General features: G+C 36.3%; 1 protein-coding gene across 2 annotated transcripts in view; it reads left to right on the forward strand.

Moving 5' to 3' along the window:
• The window catches only part of SDK1 (sidekick cell adhesion molecule 1), a 396,340-nt gene that overhangs the window by 98,795 nt on the left and 275,819 nt on the right, over positions 1-21,726 (forward strand). For both annotated transcript variants that reach the window (XM_069870517.1, XM_069870518.1), the window contains exons 2-4: positions 6,678-6,837; positions 12,498-12,604; positions 16,663-16,810. In XM_069870517.1, coding sequence (XP_069726618.1) covers positions 6,678-6,837; positions 12,498-12,604; positions 16,663-16,810 — 415 coding nt within the window. The remainder of the gene's footprint in view (positions 1-6,677; positions 6,838-12,497; positions 12,605-16,662; positions 16,811-21,726) is intronic.

Raw genomic sequence — 21,726 nt, forward strand, 5'->3', positions numbered from 1 at the left:
CAAATCAAATATATGATTGGCAATTACCCAATAAGTAACTTGCCAATTACTTATTTGACCTATTCAAGGCACAAAAAGTTACCCATCAAAATCCTGTCTCCCAGTGACTGTGCATTTAAAAGAAATAAATGTCACTTATTCGAGAAATATGTAGGTTTCTTCACAGAACTTGCTGAGTCCTGAAACAATTTAATTCTATCCCCAATTAAAGCTTTAAAAGCACTATCCATCAAACTTAGCTGATGCCATATTTGCATTTAGTGATTATAGCAGAGGTATCCAACAAGCAGATTATCTTTCTTATCTGAAGGAGAACAAAAATGGGTAGTGTGGGCTAATTTACTTGCCTTATGAAACCAAGAAAGAAAGATTGATTTAAGTACAGTTGCTTCAGCATTATTCCAATACAGGATCAGATATGGTCTTTGATAAAAGTTCAGGAAATCCACTTTAAGGGAATGCTTTATACAATTGTGTGAAAATTCTTAACTATGGCAGTATATTTGAAAAATAACCTGGTATTTTAATGAAATATTCACTATGATGCATCAGTCCTTTCAAATCCAGGCTCAGAATGATGTAGTAAAATGCAATTTAAATTTAATTGTTGTACATGTTGATTTATTTCACACTTCCAACCAAGACGATTTGAATCTCAAATATCCAATATTTTGGGTAGAATAGCCTTCCTGCAAATCAATACAGTTCAAGTGACTGAATGCTCTAATGTATGTTTGACACTGTTGACAGTTTATGAATAGATCATATACTAACTTCCCCAGCATCTCACCAATACATTTTAGAAGGTTTGAATTCAAAAGAAGATTGATTCAAATATATCTGAGTTCAATCTGACTTCCTTGTACATTTCCCGAGATTTACTGTGCAATAATTCCAAATTCTTATGCCATATAAGCTGTTGAAGTTCATTTCCACAAGAGAATAAAACTTGCATCCAGAGCTAGCACGTGTATGCATGCATGTCAGGAGCTAAGATAATAAGATTAAAAAGACCTTTTGAAAAGGAAAAAGAGAAAAATCTTTTCCATATCCAAGTTGGGAATAAGAAGAAAATGGACCTAATTCCCCAGAAAGTCCAGTTATCAGCTGTCAGTCAGTACAGAGCAGTTCTACTCAACTGTATGTGTTCTGAAGCATCAGCTTGTGAATGTCACGGCTGAACTTTAATCTTTTCTCAATGGGATTCTGCTGTCCATAGTTGTACCTGCTTTTTTTTGGATTAATGAAAAGACTCTTCCTGTCTTTAGTTTGGGTTTCCTGACTCTAGCTTCCTTTTTAATTTAACTATGCTCTTGTATTATGCATTCAATCCCCTAGATGGATCTTTTAAAATACTCCTTTCATGGCAGTTATCATTAATCTACCTGAAGATGGCTCACATCCCTCTTCCTTGCAAACAATGAGAGCAAAAGCATTTCTGTATTGTTGCTCTTCCGGACTGATTGTTCAGCCTCTGTATATAATTTATTTATCTAGTCTCATTTTCCTGGAAAATGCCTCAGAGATATTCTGTTCTTTATTTTTCTGTGTCAGTTGATTGTGGGTTTAGACATGCATATGAAGAAAGGGTGGTGTGCGTCATGCTTTGACTAGGGACTAATAAGCTAAAATCAACATAGGTATGTTTTTTAATAAACCAATTGTATTTTTCTTCGAGTTTATTGAAAAATATATCATCTCAGTTAAAAATTTATTTTCAATCTCATCTGTTGGGTGAATTGAGCTATGGAAAGTCAGCTTCTGAAACAATATTTGTTAGTGATTGAGCTGTATTTGCTCTGACTTGCTGATTTATGAACAGGTTAATCTACTTTTAATATTCAATATTGGCTCACCTAAAAATGACTTAAAAGTAGAGATACATAACAAATATCAATGCCAGTGGGGATTTCCTAGCCTGTTCTCTGCACTAACTACATTATTCCTCTGAGTTTGTTCAGCGCCACGGTAAGTGATTTTTCTCAAGACGTGCGCACAGGATTTCACCTGTAACTGTTGGTATCCAATATTTCTGGACAAAAAAAATGCTAAGATTTAAACAGGGTAGTTGCAGTGTTGCTCACTGATGAAGATGATGTGATATTTCTCTGGAGCATGGTTTCTTTTCTTTGGTCAGAGGATTGATTAAAATACGTGAATTCCCGAGGGATAGGACTGCAAGATTACTTTTGAGATCTTATAGCACCCTGTAGTAATTGAAAGATCTATTTAATCTGGCTTTGGTTTATGTGTTTTAAAAGTGTAAGCTGTTAGAGGGGTAACAATCATTAGAGAATTTGTTAATGTGTTTATTAGATAGTATGTTTGAGGTCCCAGAGGAGTTACTCAGTTTCTCAGTTTCTGAAATCACATTCACTCACACAATCCTTATGAGATTAGGTTTCTTTGGTTAACTAATGAGTAGCAAACCCTTAGAATGTTTGGGTTTGTTCCATTCAGTTCAAAGCTGTGCAGTCAGGTTGCCTTCTCCTCTTGCAGATTCTCTCTCTAAGCTTGTGCTTGAAGGTGATTTTCAGGGAGAATAGTGTATGAGCGAGCTCTCAGCTTTTCTGTGATGGAGCTCATCTGCTAGGGCTGGGGAGAAGGTCCAAGTAGGTAACAGTTGCATACAGAACCATTTTTGTATTTAAATGTCACCATTAATTCAAACAAAAGTGTACAGGCATTTTTGAATTATGCCCTGGAACTGTATTTTGAGATAAAATCCATCTAAGCATGTACCAGAGAAAGAAACTAGACAGAATAACTAGGTAGTATAATGGAACTCTTGCAGTTTAATGATGCACAAAAGTGAGGCAGACATGTTTTCATGTTTTGGAGCAAATTTTCAGGTAATTTTGGCATATTCAATCCTATTTCTTCTTGAGATTGACATGAAAATAGATCTGCACCATCCTTTTAAGGACATGAGTCAGGATGTTATTGAGTTTGGTAAGTGGACTTAATGGGAATTTATAGATGTGCCTCTATATATGTGCCAACAGCTTGGCACCTTATCCTTTCAATCATTCTTGCAACTTAAATAATGATAATAATAATAATAATAGTAATTATTATTAATGTAGCTGAAGAGCCAGGGAGGCTGCAAGTATTAACACATCTAGCATTTAGAAGAAAGCAACAGTGTATAGCTTGAATGCTTTATATTCGTATTTTGTTAGGCAGAAAACTACTTTAGCTAAGAAGACTAATTCCAGTATTTTATTATTCCTGAATCTAGGACTCAAGACTTTTTATTAGCTTTTTGCTTTGTCCTTCAGAATAGTACAAACTGAGATGCTGTCATGGCTTCTAAACCACTGACTGGCCGAGGTTAGTCTTATAGTGAACCCTTCCTGTATTTAATAATGTGTGAGTATCCCACACCTATTACAGGACCCCCTTGTATCTTCCGTCCCGTAGCCAGCTGCTTCTTTCCTACAAAGGAAGATCTTTCTTCTGAGATGGCTTTCATTTTTCCTGACAGTTTTCCTGTTGCCCTTGGATGCTCTTTAACAACCAAACTTGTCCTCTTAGGTCTGGTATAAAATTCTGCTTTTCGTTATGGCTTAAGGATGCGAAGCTTAGGGTGCAGCACTGTTTTGATCTTGTGGCTGAGGTGTGAGCAGCAGAAATGCCAGAGTCAGCAAACCTGTACTGATACTTCTCTTCGTGGAATCTTTGCTCAGTATCTTATTTTCATTCCTGCTTTCAGTGACTATTTAGAGAGCTCTGATTACATAATTGAATTTGATAAACCGATGGTATGTGATTGATGAGAAAGTCAGGAATAAAAGATTAGAAGATAAAATTACTTCAAGGGTTTAAGTAAAACTTCCAGACAGATGGTAATTTATAAAGCATGATATACACTTTATAAAAATATTCCCGTAGGTCTATTAAATTTTACCTTCTACCAGAACTGGATCGAATTTTGAGAATAATTTTCATGTAATACCAGCTTGATGGTGATACTTCAAATGGGCTAAGAGCTCTAAGTGGGTTGCAGCATCACTGGATTTGGAATATTTGAGCAGAAAATGTGGGGCTGAATGACAGACTTGTGGGCAGCAGTCTTTGTCTTTCAAATAAATCATTTGGTCGTGGAAAAATATAAGTTAGAAGGAGTAAGCGGGTAATTCAGAGTGAAATAAGGAAGGAGGTTGTGCTGCTTGAGTCTGTAAATCACTGAAAAACCAGATCAACAGATTACTTAGGTAGAGGTTTATACTGCAGATATCAGTTTCATTGTAGTCTCCCAGACTGGCTCAGTTTCTTCAGGAAGGAAGCATTTAACAAGCTCACTAGCAAGTAGATGTCACTGGTTTCAGGGGACGCAGCACTAATAATTTCAGTTTCCCAACTGGACTGTGCTACAACCTCTTCCACCAAATACCAGCTCCTTGCCTCTGCCTGTTTATCTCCAGAGAAAGCCTGATACCTGAAGTCTTGCAAGGGTAGAATGTCTGTCTCAGAACAACTTTGGGAGGCTCCCCAAAATATATGTGAGGCCTCTGAAATTATTTAATGTTTCCTTATTTTTTAGAAATATCTTTGTAAAAAAATGCTTTTTAGTCTGTGTAAAATAACTGTATTTCACACTAATGTCATCTAACTCCAGTTTAGAGTTTTCTTTATTAAGTTTTAAAATATTGATTGATTTTACTAATTAGGAGAAAATGGAAAGTGAGATAACACTTAACAATATTTGCAGCCATTAAAACAAGGAAATGACAAAAGGAGCTTTGCAGAATATGATATCAGTCATGTAATAGACTGGAGGAGTGCAAAAACATCACTGATTTGCCTGCATCTAGCTAGTTCAGAACTGTTCCTATATTCTCATATGCTGCATTTTCATAAGATTTATGCATATCCATTTAAAGAAAATACTACTGATCTACACTGGGCATTGATCAATTTGTTTGTAAATAAAATTTTATAAAATGCTACAAATCAGAAAAGGGCCTTACCTCAAAATACCTTTTTTAAATTGGGTTTGTTAGGTTTTGTGTAACAATTTCTAAGTATCGCTTTAGGATGATGTTCTTTTTTCCTGCAGAAATAACTATATCTTTCTGCTGTTAAGTTTCAAGAACTACCGAGACGATTTATAAGTACAAATCATCAAATGTGAATGCAGCTGATGTTCAGCTTCATAGCCAGTTGTAGTTAATAGTTTGGCAACAGTCAGCCTGTGACTCCTTGACCGCAGCCAGCTAAGTGAAGCTGCTACCCCGGGAGGGTACCATTTGGCTGATGATGAGTTGGTGTTGCTGTGTGGTCTGCGAGATGATAAAAATGCCCTGATGAGAGGCAAAGTGAAAGATAGGGGCTTAGAGAGGTTGACTTCACCAGGCTGAGCTGAGCTGCATGCCCTCTGCAGTCTCAGTCTTCATTGGAGCACCTGGAAATCCATCAGCACTCCTTGCCTTGAGCTGCGTCTTCCTTTACGTGTGTGTTTGCTGTCTTGTGGCTATCAACTGTTAAATATTGTAGTATGTGACCTAGGGATTCAAACATTTGAGACAGCCTTGAATAGAAAATGAGGTCACTCCCCCATGAACTGTAAAAGGTAGCTTAAACTCTTTAAACAGCAAGTATAAAAATACCTGAGGTTGATCTAAAATAAGCTTTAAAAGAAAGATTAGCAACAGTTAGTTGCCCTGGGACAGCATTTGTGTGATTTTATACACATACGCTCTGCTGCACTCCTGAAAAGCAGCATGCGGTAACATTATTCCATGTTTTATACTAAATCACTGATCTTGAATGTAACTTGGTATTTTATTATATATACAAATAAATATGTTAATTTTTAGTATCGAAGGTACTTGTAAACATCTAAGATGAAGTCTGTCGTTCCTCTGTAGTTACAGGTAGAAATTTGGCATGTAAAATGTGCAAACCTCAATCTCCCAGAGGTGACAAGGGGCGAGTTGCCAACCACTGGAGACTTGGAATAAATTGGTGTTTGACTGGCGGTTTGGCAATTTACCAGTCAAGATTTTCGCTACTTGGAGTATTTTGAGCATTTGAGAACCACAGGAGAACAATAGTTTGAAACTACATGTGACCCCTGAACATTATTGAAGTACCCTAATTCCAAATCTGTTAGCGGTTTCAGGTAATGTAATTTAACACATTTTGGTTGGCAATAATGTTGAAAAACACATTAATCTTGCGATTTTGTGAGGTGTTTTTTTCTAAACTCCTTTTTTTTTCTATCAAAATTCTTGATTTACCCTGAGACTTCTCCTGCCGTGATAATCATTTCTATCCAAGATTACTCTTCTGGTTTGTATTCAAGAAAAAAAAAAACCCTCTGAGTGGATTTAATCCTCACAGAGGAGGGGGGCAAGGGGGAAAAGCCAATGGGGCTCTTCGCTGCCTGGCCCAGTAGACAGTGCTGAAATTCTTATGTGTATAAACAGTGAATATGGACAAAAGCTTGTCTAAGCTTCTTTTCTAAGTAAGTTCCAAGGACTAAGGTTATAAAGATCTTGTGAATTCTGCATCTAAACATAAAGATTGGTTACCAGGGTAAGCCTGAACTACTGAATCATGTTGCCTCTTGTTTTATGATGGCCATTTTGAGAAGAAACAAATGAAATGTCTGTGGCTCATACTGTACTTGCTTAAATAGCTTACAAAAATGTTTTCTGTCTGTATTTCAGATGATGTTGCACCATACTTCAAGACGGAGCCAGGCTTGCCCCAGATACACTTGGAAGGAAATCGGCTCGTCCTTACGTGCCTTGCTGAAGGCAGCTGGCCCTTGGAATTTAAGTGGTTACACAATGACAGTGAAATAACTGCTTACTCCAGTGAATATAAGTAAATAAAAGCTATATAATAGCCTTCTCTAAGTGTAATTGCAAAAAACCACAAACCAAACACCCCGCCTCCAAAAATCCCCAGTATCTCAAGCCAGCTTTGCAGATACTGTTACATTACCAATGTGTTTTATCATGAAAGACGACTGTTTTTTTAAAAAAATAAGATCTCTCTAAAAGAATACCCTTTGCTAAAAATGATATTTCACACTTGAAAATAAGGGTCATAACATAGAATTTTTAATTACCAGAAATTCTGTTTGCTGGAGATATAATCTAACATTTATTTGTAATAAACAGCAGGCATATTCCTTAGATAAATATTACATATGATGGACTACTCATCCTTGAACAAAGCTAAGCTCTCTGGGACTATTCTTTGCAGTAAGACCTAGAAGTATGTTGTCTATCTTAAATTGCATATGAAACTTTCGGTTTCCCTTCCAAGAATGTGAAAATTAATCTTATAGTTGAACAAACTGTTCTTCTATGATTATGCACTTTGCTCCCAGGGTCTCCCTGACTCTCTATTCCACAACACATCCCATCAGGCAAGAGAAAAACCATACTGTGGCTAATTAGAGCTCCAGTTTTGCTGATAGGCAGCAGATGGCTGGCCAAACATCAAAGTGTAAAAGAGCCAAGTTTTGTCTGCTTTTCTTTAAAGGAAGCATTAACTGGGGCTCCCCTATGAAACTGGTGATTTCTGTAACCTTATAGACATTTAATATTTATGCAGCTTATTTGTTGCTTCCAAATTTTGCTGAAATTGCCTAATGAGTTCAGAATTTATAAGGAGAGTGTGTGTGACAGATGAAGCCCTCGTATAGCATTTGTATCTTTAGCTGACTAAGGCAAGTAGTGCACTGTTGTGATTAGGTTGCTTAACATAGGGAAAAGTTGTGCTCTGTCACTACAGACAGAAATTACAGGTTGGATTAGTATAAAAATGCAGATAATGTTAGAAAGTTCTATAACGTTACAGGAGGTAGTCCAAAATTACTTTTCTCAAACATTTTAAAAATTGCAATCTGCCATTAGTTCTATTTTCAATATTATTTACATTTACAGGGTGATATGGAAACCATCTCTACATTTTAAAACTTTTTTTTGTCATTTAGCACCTAAAGTATTTAGCACCCATGTTTCCAGCCAAACATATAGTTGAATGTGAACGTCCCAGAAGTTAAAGACTTTTGATTTAGGTGAGACTATTTATTCTTGAGTAATCATATCAATTTATGATTGCTATCTTCAAGCCTTGAGATACACTGATAGCTTGAATGAGCCACACATACATATGGATTTGTGGAATACTTTCTAGAAAGTACAAGAAGTCTCTAATAGGAAAAATAATCACAGAAGGGTTGAGCGTTACTTTGTGTTAATGCCACTTGTTTTGATCAACAATATCAGAGTCTGTTGTAGTTTCTTGGTAGAAGGAGCCGACAGCAGCGTTTAACTGTGTAAGATGCTGAGAAAGTAAGACAAAGAAATGATGTGGGAGGAGAGAACACATGAGTGTGGAATCAACAAAAAACAAATGCTAGAACACAAGCTTTGTAGATGTAGTAGTCACTAAGAGACTTATATTTCATGATACTAGGAGAAACCTGGATAAGAACGTGTGACATTTTGAAACTAAGGTCAGAATGCTGTGCTATTTCTTAAGTAAGTGCACACCCTAATACAAAATTATATTTTTATTGTGTATTGCAAGAGAAGTATGAAGCAGTGCATTGGAACAACTCTCCCAAGCTTTCTGTGTGCATATCTGTATACAGTACTTTGTTTCTCATCATTGGACTTAATTTAGTCTGGTGAATGTCACATCATGATTCAAGCTAAAGTTACCAATTTTGCATTTTTTATGTTGTTTCTGTTTCTATTTGTATTTAAAACATCATCTACAGAGGTGATTAAGAAGATAGGAAAACTGCTGGTTTATAATAAAAAAATAACTGTAGAAAACTGTAATTTAGATGTTGCAACCCTACTGCTACTATACCACAGAGATAAGCCAAATGAGATTTTGATTCTATAGAAATGCAAAGCTTTAAGCTGCCAGAAAGGATTATATGGCATAGGTGCATTAAGATAAATGAAAGTAAGGAAAATACATGCTTAGACATAACAATTCCAGTTGAAAAATTTCAACTTTGACCCCATAATCGTTTGCTCTGCAGTTCTCTTAGGTAAATACTCTGTTCAAATGCATGACTCCTTCCTGTATAAGTGACTTCCGCTGCAATTTGAATCATCAATCAAAGATTTTTGGTAATTGATATTACTTAGTGTGTTTCAGTTTAAGTAATGTCTGTATTGTAGCTGGCTGAAAATGTTCAAATCTTATTATAACACACCAAGTGAGTAAAGAACTAATTGGAGTCTTTGCATTTTGACATCAGTGACCCTAAATGAACAGCTTTTCTTTATATAATGATGCTGATTGTGTGCACAGCCTGGCTTTTGTAGTGACTGTGCATACACTAGTTTGTTTTAAGAATTTATAAAACAACATTATAAATTCTTTGTGATCCGATGCATGTAATGAAAACAAATCAATATTGCTGACTGCAGCAGCAATTTGGCTTATGTTTATAAGTTAAGAGTCTTTAAAGTTCAGGCACTAATTTTTTTCTTCTTTTTTTTTTTTCTTTTGAATTAAAGTCTGGACACAGTGTGTCTTCCGTATTAGATTTTGTGGCCTGAAGTTATTCTTCATTTTATAAACTAAGGTTATGTCTAAGCAGCAGTACGTTTCCTTCTAAATTACTTAAAAGTATCTGATTATTATATTTGTGTTTTTAACATTGGATGTGTTAACATTTTATTCTATATAAAAAAAGTTGAGTCAGCTGATGCATAAATCCCTTGCTGAAAAGTTTGAATAGACAAGAAGTTACGTAGCTCTCTAATAAAATACATTTGATTTTAGTTCTGTCTTCACAATTATGGCTATCAAGACCAATAGATTCACTTTTAAGTCTTGAATTTAAAATAAAAATGTGTAAATTTGAAATTAGGAATGAAATGTTGGGAAGAAAGCATTAGCTAGCATTACTCCTTAAGTGTTTGATACCACTTCATCCTTAAGTTCTAACTCATTGCAATCATGGTGATGGAGCATGTTATGCTCTGGAAAACTTCCCTTGAAGCTTTCTTTTATGCTTGTCACTTCATATCTTTCTATGGAGACCTTCTAAATAGCCAGTTTCTGGTTGGCTGTGCCATTCAAAATAGAATTTGTCTGTTCTGACTTTCTAAAGTACTTGCACAGATCCCCAGAAACTTCAAGTAGTTTCCTGGCATCTATGTAATGGGAAGATCCTCTACTTTGAAAGTTAGAGTGTAGACAAAATTAAAGCAAAATTATGTCTTGTGACTATAAAAAATTGTGTTAACCTTTTCATCCCGTGGAAAAAAGTCATGGTTTGAATTTAGAAAGCATTATTTTTATCCCTTTTTGCATATGAAAAAGTAAGTAGAATGGTGAAAGCATACCGTAAAACTGAGTGTTTTGACTGTTAGATCAATAGAAAAGTATATATAAAAAAATATATAAGCAGACACGTCAGGTGCATAAAGACTGTTTAAAATTGTAAATGCAGAATTAGAAGTTCCATGAGTACCTGTTTATCTTCTATCCAGGCTAGTAATTTTCAGTTTAGTCTCAAATAGTGTAAACGTATGTTCTGTTCCCTTTTTTAAAAAGTAAAATTGTTATTTAATTCTTCTAATTTCACTTGCCTTTCCTGGTCATTGTTACCCAGTAGGTCCTATGAGAAGCCAACTGCTCAGTAGGTTTGGGCTGTCTTGGAATTTCCGAGGTAGATGGGATTTTCACTGTAAACTTTTAAAATATTTTCTTTTCTTTGGGTAATATATTAAGAATATTTCCTGCAGAAATATTCATATTGGAAAAGAAAACCAAAGTAAGATGCTTATGATGTAATTGATTTGTTTTGTCCTAGTGGCAACAAAGCTAACTCTGCATTACTCTCTTAGTATAGATGAATACCAGAGAAAGAAGCCTTTAATTTTTGCTGTTTAACAGACAAGCAGAGGAATAAATGAAAGCCAAGTATAATACTAAACTTTTATGGAGGGAAGAAAATCTTGTTAAGCTATGAACTATTTGGTAAAATGAACCGTAAAAATGAATTGTCAGTATTTATCTATCAGAATCTTTACATTTTTTTCTTTTTTGTTAATAATGTTTTGCAACAATCATTTGCCTGGCAGAGAAACAAATTATTCTGTAAGGAGCTTGGGAAGCCTTATGCGCTATTGATTTCTATCCTCTGCCTTGTATTTTTACCTCTTTTCTCGCTCTATTTCCTATGGCATTCTCATCAGGCAAGAGGCAACAGGGCTAATTCAAAGTTATATACTCACTGCCCAGCAAGTATTTGTGTGCTGGTTGTTGGGTTTACTACTACTCCCAAGCAGAGCGCTATTTTGAGTCTTCCTTATCTTCACAGTGCAAATGGTCATAATCGCAGGAGAAAATTTGTTGGTTGCTCCAAAGGAGGTCAGGACGAGTCAGCTTAGACACACAGGCAGACAGACAACACAATTACCTACAATTTGTGTACTTAGGAAGCCAGGATCTCACAGGAATCACAGCAGATTGCTAAAATTTGTCCATGGGCTCTGTTGTAATTCACTATATTTCGTTGTCTGATCCATTTGCTATAGTGTATTTGATTGTAATTATAACGCAGCGATTATAGACTTCATTTATCACTTAAACTAGACTTTTTTTCCTTCCTCCTTTGTTTTTGTGCTGTCTGATCCTGTTCAGACATTAAGCTCTCTACGTGGGTGTGTGTAGTGTATGTGTGTATGAGAAGAGATACTTTCTTTTAGTAGAATTAAATTTAGAAGATTAAAATTCAGCAGTTTTATTTTTCCTCATCTTTTCATAAAGACTTTCATTAATCCTACCGTAATATCTCCAGAAGGTGACCAGGGGAATATGTGCTTTGATTAATGTTTGTTTAAAGCAGGATTATCTATATTATTCATGTGTTTTATTCACATTAAAACTGTGCCTATCAGCTCATTTTCATGTTGAGTAATCAGATGTAGTTGAATGAGGAAGGTGAGCATTAGTGGACTAAGTGACTTTTGAAGCAGAGTGAAGGGCAGAACAAAAACAATCTACAGTGCACTATGTCTTTTCCAGAATTACAGTAGTCATGCAGTGTAGTAACCAGCTTTTTTTTCACTGGAAAGCTTTGATATTTCTCCCAAGTCTTCCTAATGTCTCCATTTGGATTGCAGTCTTCTTGTGCCACCTCTTAACAAAGTACCAGGTATCTTTACTTTATGAGTGGGGGTAGATAGAACTGAGGAAAACACTTCAGTCTATGTTTCGAGAGGATTTGTGGAGAACTAATTAGTATTTATCAAATGTAGATCTTAAGAATGAAAGATGTTTTATGCATTTCAAGTACCTTTTTCTTCTATGTAATGCAGACAATATTGTAGCCAGAGACTAGAGATTATATGGGAATACTATTTGTAAGACAAAACTACAATAAGCATTTCAGACAATGTGTAAAATATCAGAAGAGAAATAAGGAATGCCGCGTAAACTGCACTGATCTGCCATTAGGAAGAAATGCGCTATTAATTCTGCTTTTTGTCTTATAGATACATCATCCCAGCTTTGCAGAGGTCAGATGCTGGTTTCTATCAGTGTGTGGTGCGGAACAGGATGGGGGCATTGCTGCAAAGAAGATCTGAAGTTCAAGTGGCTTGTAAGTTTGAATGGAAGTTATTCTGTGATTCCTTAGCGAACTGATCCTTTTTGTGGGTAAAAAAAACCCATAGCAATAACATTTGCTGTTGTGAGAAGTTATTAGATATCACATTCAATAAATTTTAAAAGAATTGCATCACAAGAAGTTTGCACTTACTCTTGTTATCTTCTGGGAAACAGTTTGAAGTGGTGCAAAATGAAATCTTTAGAGTAAGCTCTGAGCTATTGAAAGCAATCAAAACAAGTTCATTTGGAGACAGTGGTAGCATGAGAAAACTATTATACCTTGCCCTGAATATGCAGGGATTAAGAAAGGCCATATAGTATAAATCACAGTCAATCAGAACAACAACAACAAAAGCCCAGAGGACAGCAGAGGATCTGAGATAAAATTGTATGGTGAAGATAGCTCCAATAAGGTTTCGGATCGTATTCCTTGTGGTACAAAATAAGTAGTTATTTCACAACGATAACCTTGCTAATAAAACTTGAAAAGTCACTTCTCAGCACCGTTCTGAGCCAAACCCTCCGATGTTTGTACCACTTTCATTTGGACTATGCAGAATTTTTGAGCTGACCTCTGATTTGATATGTAACTTCCATTTGGGAATGTTAAATTGATTTTTTTCAGGAGTTAGTGCTAGTTAACACAATCTGAGAAATATAGTTTTCTTTTTTTCAGGTAATATATAGGCAATATGACCCAAATAAGTTGTTTCAAAATAACCATAAAACTAGGCCTTATTCTTTTTTCAAAGTAAAAACACATAATTTTTTTAAAAGACAGATTTGTATGCTGCCTGTAAGCAATCTGATATATAGATCAAATTTCTCGTCCTCAGGGTCAGTAACTGGAAATTCAGTAGTAGTAAATGTCACTTGATAAGTGGAATTTAGATAAATTGAATTATTTATTAGGAACTCAATTCCAACGAACTGATTCAAGTTAATCAGTATGCAATGAGGGAAAGCACATGGAATTTCCTGTGTTTTAACATAAAAACAGTTGCAAATGATACCATGTAAGTTTTAGTATCCTTTTCACCAGTACATTATGTTACTGTATATCTGTAATGTCAGCAATTTCAATGGTCTAATGTTTGATCTCTCAGTGGCATCATTTCAGAGATGCTGGGAGCTGATGTAAAATTCCACTGCTGCTGAAATGGGGTTTTCCTTCCCAGTCTTCTACCAACCCTTATGCCCCTGCTCTATACTCCTTCAAGTGCTCTTGTGCTCACTCCGATGTGTGTCAGACCCTTTCCTGAATATTCTTCTGATTAAATGAATTTTATCGGGTCACAAATTGTCCGGTGTGAGCTGCTGCAAGCAGGTGTAGCTATGAGGGGTGAGGGACCTTCAATGAGGTTGGAAGTGGGAGGTGGAAGAGGAGAAGATGAGGGTGAGGTACTTCTCATTCTGCTGCAGTGAGCCATTAGATTAGCCTAGATGCCTCTGGAGTTGCATCTACGGGTGCAGTTTCAGGGGAAGGCTTTGGTAGCAGTACCAGAGAACCTACCCATTTTCTCCTCCATCCCACTGATTGTTCCCTGTCTTGTATTGCAGCGTAGCACACACTATCCCTTTAGACTCAGTGGGAAAACTTGTTTGTGCAGCTGTGGGCTGGGAAGCTTCTCCAAAATAAAAAAAAAAAAAAAAGAAGAAAAGCAACAATTAATTTTGTAGGGTTTGTTGAAACAGTTCCTTCCCTATCATCTGATTGCCTGTGCAGCTGCACCGGCAGTTGTACTGGTGTAGTGGAGGGAGCGATTCTTGAGGAAGTACTTGTGGGAACAACAGTGAGAAAGAGGCACAGGAATACCTTGGCGCTGCTGCTGAAGAATTTTGTCTCCTGAAAAGACAACTTTATTCCCCTCTGAACAAGAAAAGATCTGCAGAAGATGTTTTGTTTCTCCAGGCTGTTTTGTGTGTGCGTTTGGTTGTTCTTGGGAGAGAAAGAAGTGTAATTTTAAGGTGTTTACTTTTCTTCAGTTTTAATTTTTTCCTCCCAATTTGTAGTTCTGCCTTGCTGAACAGGGTTAAAAAGCTATCTTTTAAGACTTGTCTGCCTGAATTAAGCAGTCTATCTATTAATTTATTTTCACTGATAAAGACATTGAGACAAAGCAAAGCAGATCTTAGATGACAGGAGAAACCTTTTATCTTGAGCCTAAAGTGACCTAGAGGTTCTGTAGTGAAACTCATCAGTCAAACTTGCACTTCATTCCTGCAGATTTTCATCCTGTGTTCTACAAGTTTTAAACACCCTCTTTCACCTCCACCCAGGGCAGCTGGTGATACTGCATGATTATTTTATGTGTTTTAATATTTCTGATCTAAATTAATTGGTTTAAGCTGTGTGGACATAATGAGCTACCTGATATTTACCAAATTGAGTTCTTGGTTATTCTCGAGAATGCATTGGAAAGCAGCATTCCAGTCTTATCCAGTCAGCAGGTGTTATGGGGAACTGTATGTTAGGTGTTTAACTCGGAAGGGTTCACAGGAAATGCCACTGGATAGAGGATGCTCCCCAATACATGTAAACTCAGGATCTCTAGTGAAAAATGGGAAGGCACAGTTGTAATGGGTGTTGAGAAAGATCTGAGGTATTTTGTGTGTCTTAGATCTCTGAAGTAACAGGGAGCTTGTTTAATAATTAAAAAAATGTTCTCAACACATGCTAACATATTACTTCACAAATATCTGTTCCCATTCAGTTAAAAAAACTGCACAGCAATTCTTAATTACAGAATGGCTTTAAAAACTCTTGGATTGTGAAGACTGAAATAATCGTATGACAGTGAAGTTAATTAGATCCACCTACGCGGTTTGAAACTTCTTTTTAAGTACATGATCTGATTACAGTTGTAAGAAATATGGAGCAACAGAGGAAGTACAATGCTGATTATGTCTGAATAAATAACTTGAAAATCACAAAGATGATTAAAGCTTCTTTAAAATACCATGTGTTTTTAATTTCTGCTCTTGTTCTGTCTCTTCTCATCTCCTGCCAGCCGCAGACCTGATAGCAGTTTGTGTTTCAATGTCCTTTGCATCCCTCTGCAGCAAAGAACTTGTGAAGAACCCTGTGGTCCTTAAAAAAAAAAAAAGGGAATTCAGTGGCAGAAACCAGGATAGTTCTCTGTGTGTGTCAGTTTCTTGCTTTAAAGCAAATTAAAATGCATAGAAGTTCTTTGGAAGGTGAATAAGTAGAAGCCTACAGCCCTGTTTATTTTAATGGATAGGAATGTGATACAAAAGGCAAAAGAAAAACAAGTAGAAAACGTTCACTGAATTTTTACGAGGTCTCCGTAGATATTCGAACTTGTCTATGAAATAAAACCTTCAGAGACAGAAGTTCTGCAACTGTGGCTTTCTTTCTTCCATTAAAATTTTTGTTAAAAGCTGCTCCATAATACTCTGGATGCTTTTGTGAATGTCAGAGGTCTAGATGCACTATTTAAATCATAGTATAGTGCCAGAAGAACTAATAGCTACCAACACGACTGTAGCCTTGTTATTTTGATATCCATTTGGGTGTAATGGCTTACGTGCATAGATCTAATTATACATTGGTTTGACTGCAAGTGATACAGCTGCATGTCTGTTTGTGTAGCTACGAATAAAAGGCTAAAAAAGAAATCGGTGACCAAAAAATTGCTATAATTATGTACACCATTTACGTGCTTTTGCATTGCACAGGAATTTATTTTATATTGTGCAGAGATTTATTTTTAAAAAACTCCACCAAACCTCAATTAAGACGTCACTTTCAGTTAACAACAGACTCAGTTATTGGAAAAGAACACCGGGGCCATACAGGACTGCTGACTGATGCACTTTTTGCGTGCACCAGCAGCACTTAGCTTTGCCTTATGCCTTGCTGCTCATACAAATCTGTATTAATAAACATAGTCTCATGATCTGTAGTTTCATATTGACTAATTACAGCAGTGCAAATGACTGTTGTAAAATAGTTATTTCTCTGTCCGCTGAAAAGAAATAGGGAGAGAGACAAGAACTCCCAGGACTCATAATTTTTTTTCTTTCCAGACATGGGGAATTTCATGGATACAGACCAGAGAAAAACAGTGACTCAAGGACAAGCTGCAGTTTTAAACTTCCTACACATACTCAGCTATCCGAGACCACAAGTGACATGGTTTAGAAACGGGCACAAGATAATACCAAGCAGCAGAATGTAAGTCAATTTAAAGCTCAAAATATCCCCATCCTAAAATATGATGAATTACATTTGATAACACAACTTACATTTTAAGTACACTAATTAAGGTTTAAAGAGAATAAAGTAGTCTTGTTCTTACTAAGTTTGAGATAAATGACTATTTTAAGACCATCTCTGAACTTCCTAAGCAGTTTGACAAAATAATTCATGTGATTTTAATGGTCCTGGTGCAGCATAAGGGAGTAGATGTGCAGAACGCCTGCACTTCCTTCTCACTCTTCATTTTCATGTTACATTTTGGAAAAGTAAATGCTCATCTCTCAATTATGTTTACTTGAATGGTCTAACTTAATGAATACTGAGATTTTTCTTTTTTAATGTATGAGTCTGATTTTCCTTTTAACATGGAGCTGTGCTTAATACTATTTTCTTCTCGATAAAATTCTAAATATTGTGCTTCTTTCCCCTTATCGTTTTAGCCTACAATGACAGTTTTATTTCTTTTTGACTAATTAGCAGCTCACTCACTAATGGCCCAGTACTTGCACTTTGATTAGTTATTATCTCAAGGTGTGCTCATTTATCATTTCCTGAAACAGTTATGAAGCCATCCTGTGTTTTTACATGCTCAGTTTTATTTAGAGACCAAAGGAGATAGCTGTAACATTAAAAAATGTAGATAAAATCTTTTTTTACTTGCCTAATTTATTAGGAAACTGTTGAAGTGCCAAGAATGTTGATGGGGTTTTTTTATCTGCGTATTATTATTTCATATGTTCAAAGGGATAGATGTGCTAGCGACTGATGGTAATTGGATATTGCTAAGTTCCAGAAGGGTTGGTCAGTCTTTAGAGTTTATATTAGAAAGGGGAAACTCTTCTTGGATTTTAATTTTATTAATCCATGCTGTATATTTTACTGCTGCCTATGTGCATTTTTTTAAACCTGAAAGCTAGTGTTACAGTCTCTTTGGAACTGTTAAAATTAGTATTGCAGGGCTGTGAAGCAACTATGTAATAATTTATGAATAATTTAATAGTAATTTGATGGGAAACAAGCTGGAAGATGAAACAATGGGTTTCTGGGCAATCTCTTGAAGAGAGCCAAGTGACAAATCCTGAGTTATTAACCATTAAGAAGCTACTTCTTCCACTCCTGCCACATTAGAAATTTTCTTTTGTCAGTGCTGAGAATACACAAATCAAGAATTTGCAGATGGTGAAAAAAGCCTCGTTATCCAGGTATCAGATAGTTTCTTGGGAGCTGTTACCGGAGAACACAATAGAATGACTTAGGCAAACATGCAGTGTCTGCAAATGAGAATTGTGTGACTTTTCTTACAGTTTGTGAAGAATACAAGTGTATTCATTAATACAAAAATTCTGATTTTCATAGGCTGTGCTTTACTTTTAGTCCTACCCTGTTGGGATTGTTAGGGTAAAATCACTGTGGTAACGTTTACAAATGGGGAAACCATAAAACTGTAGTAGGAGTTGAACATACCTAAAGGTTTCCACATGTATTTTATTTCCCTGGTCAGGAATTTTATCTGAAAGGAGTTTGAGGACATTTGTCTGGCTCTTGTAGGAATTTATGAAAACTTTTGCAGTAGAAGTACACATACTGAAAGTGTGAACCTCCTTGGAAGTTTGATATATATCGAATAGTAAACCTGGTAGGTTCAGGAAGTGGCAGATTTATGGTACACATACCAATCATCAGTGCACTCTATGTGCAGTAGGTCTGCTGCTCCCTCAATGTATTGGAAAAACCATATAGCATCCACTCACATATTGCTGCCTGTGACATTCTGGAAGTAAATATGGCAGCCCTAAAGATACAGGAAACCTGAGAGACAGAGAGGATGCGTATAAAACTGTGAGAAATGTAAAAAAGTCTTATGGGAACTTGGTTTCTTATTTGTGGAGCAATTCATACATTTAATATGTTTTCCCTACACAAAGAGGTGTATCAATTTAACTGATCAGTTTAGCAGGTCATCCAGTTAGACAGGGGGATGCATCAATCTGACTGGATCACCTGCTAAACTGATCAGTTACATTGATACAATCACCTTGTATAGATGCTCTTTAAACTGGTTAAAAGTACCTTATATTACTAAATCAATATAAAGCTTTTTTAATCCTCTTAAACAAGCGTACAATGATTTGGCCAAATCAATCAGCTAGTTTGTCAGCTATAACAATGATTTCTGAGAGTGACATCACTGCAGTGTATGCAGACTGAGGAAAACAGTGGTGCTAAAAACGAGGACAGCAGTGATGGTTATGGTACCAAATAATTTCTCTTCTGTGCCTGCTGAATGCAAAGTTGGCATCACCTAATATTTTATCTGTTGCAACTTTAAAGAAAACAATTAATTTAAATAGTTGGTCAAATTATTTCTTACTCATGCAGAAGCTTTAATGTATACATACTTCATACTGCATCATTTTTATGTCAAAATAATGATCTTGGTGCATATTTACACAGGATTACTATCACTACTAGTATGAATTCATTTCATTGATACAGAAACAAAGAATATACTGAGTTGTCCTTATGTGAGAAACCTGAAAGATCAAAAGTAAGGAGTAGTTCTGAGAAAAAAAATAATCCTTAAGATGTTTCAAGGAATGCCATTTAATTGGCTCTGCGGTAGGGTTTGCCTACCAGGTTTAAGGTAGTAAATGCTGATGTAGTTCTCTTTCACTGTTTACTAGTATTTAGGACATTTATGGTGAGGGGTTCTGCCAGCTATTCAGCTTTCCAATAGTAGTGTGTTTCTAGGGAGCCAAGATAACAAAATTGCTGAATTTTTGAGAAGTTCTGCTATCACTATATGTATTATTCTAAAGATACTTTACAGTATGTCAGATATGACCCTTATTCACTCTTTGTGTTCTCTAATAATTATTTATACACCTTAAAAAGTTGCGACTTCTAACAGAATCATGGAATCATAGAATGGTTTGGGTTGGGAGGGACCCTTAAAGCTCATCCAGTCCAACGCCCCTGCAGTGAGAAGGGGCATCTTCAACTCCATCAGGTTGCTCAGAGCCCCGTCCAACCTGACCTTAAATGTTCCCAGGGCTGGGGGATCTACCACCACTCTGGACAACCTGTTCCAGTGTTTCACCACCCTCATTATAAAAAATATTCTTCTTTATAGCCAGTCTAAATCTCCCCTCTTTTAGTTTAAAATAATTGTCTCTTGTCTTATTACAGCAGGCCTTGATAAAAACTTTGTCGCAATCATTCTTATAAGCCTTCTTTAAGCACTGAAAAGCTACAATAAGTTTCCTGGGAGTTTTCTCTTCTCCAGACTGAACAACCTCAACTCACAAAGGAGGTGCTCCAGCCCTCTGATCATTTTTGTAGTCCTCCTCTGGACCTGCTTCCAAAGGCCCACATCCTTCTTACGTCGAGGGCTCCAGAGCTGGACACGGGGCTCCAGACAGGATCTCAGCAGAGCCAATGATCCTGAATGCTGATGACCAGGTTAACAAACGTGTAATACCGTGTTTCTCCTACTGATCGTTAGGCTGAAAAGTATCAGTTGTTTAGGATGAAGGAAACAAGATTCAGTGGATTTTTTTTCTTTTTTTTAGTCAGAATGGTAATCCCACTCTGAGACTGCAGGGCTGTGATATTTTCTGGGAAGAAGTTCTCTTTGGGACATAGGCAATTTTTTTTCAAACTGCCTATTCGGTTTGATTTAATCGGTAGTGTAACTCATGGTGGAATTTTGCAGCAAATAACTATGTATTAATTCCCATTTTAGTGGTATTGGTGCCATAATATTTTGTTAAAGCCCCTGGATAAAAGCAAGAATAGCATGACGAGTTCCTCCTAAATGTAAAGTCAACAAATCCCTGTATAATATATGAATGTGAAGCAAATGGCCTGCATATACTCATGGGGTTGTTGTTATAGCTTATGACTTAAGGCAACTAACAAATCTGCAGTGGAGCTAGTGCAACGTGATGGTGTATATTTAAAGATTTAAGTCCTGAAATTTCCCCCCTCACTTAATATAGTGTGCATGTTTCTTTATTTTGGCTTTTGTGTATTATCTGTTACCAAAGCCTCGGTTTGATGTTTTAAAGGAATGCTTCTAGATCATCAGAAGGAAGTGGTGTACGTGCTAGAAAAGTATGAATTGGAGAACTGGAGAGAAGACCAAAAGATCAACAGTGAGAGAAAATAAGCACGGAGAGGAATTAGGGTTTGAGGTGGTTTTTATTATTATCTTACATGAAAATTTCCTAAGGAAAAAGACTTCACAATACACCTGGACAGATTAATGGTTTCAAAATATACCAGTAGGCTAATATGAAATTGCAACTACGCTGTTATCCAGGGTCTTGACTGATAGGGTGATCTTGCTTGTTTCCACTCGCATCTTACAGAAAACAATAGCCTCTCTAAAGGTAACTGCATCAAAAGAAATTGCTACCCTGAGATGTCAAGTCTTCACCTTGCCTTGCCTGGTTGTACTTCATCAGACTTCAAAGCAGAGCACATTTAACTTTCTTTACGCGAGGCATGTACAGTACCTTGGAAAGGCACAAAGGACAGCAGCATTGTCAAGGTCTACAATTGCCTTTCAGTAGTGATACTGAGGAATTAAATTCTTAGTACTCTTAGAGAATTTTTTTACCCTTTTCTAAGTGAAGGACTTTTTCACTGAAGAGGTTCACTCTAGACATGAATTCATTCATTGCTGGTTTCTTCTTTAAGATGAAAACTTCTGCTGTAAAGACATTATTACCATCTTCACTAGCTTTCTTACTGAGAAACTATTTTATTTTTCCTCCTGTTAAGCTTCAGTTAGATGAATATTAACTTATGTCTTTTGTTAGTAGAATTATGCCTGACGCAAAAGAGGAAAGTTCATTTTTGGCATATAAAGGCACTTCTGGGGTGTC

Source organism: Phaenicophaeus curvirostris, chromosome 16 (assembly GCF_032191515.1).
Source record: "Phaenicophaeus curvirostris isolate KB17595 chromosome 16, BPBGC_Pcur_1.0, whole genome shotgun sequence".
Classification (NCBI taxonomy): Eukaryota; Metazoa; Chordata; class Aves; order Cuculiformes; family Cuculidae; genus Phaenicophaeus; species Phaenicophaeus curvirostris.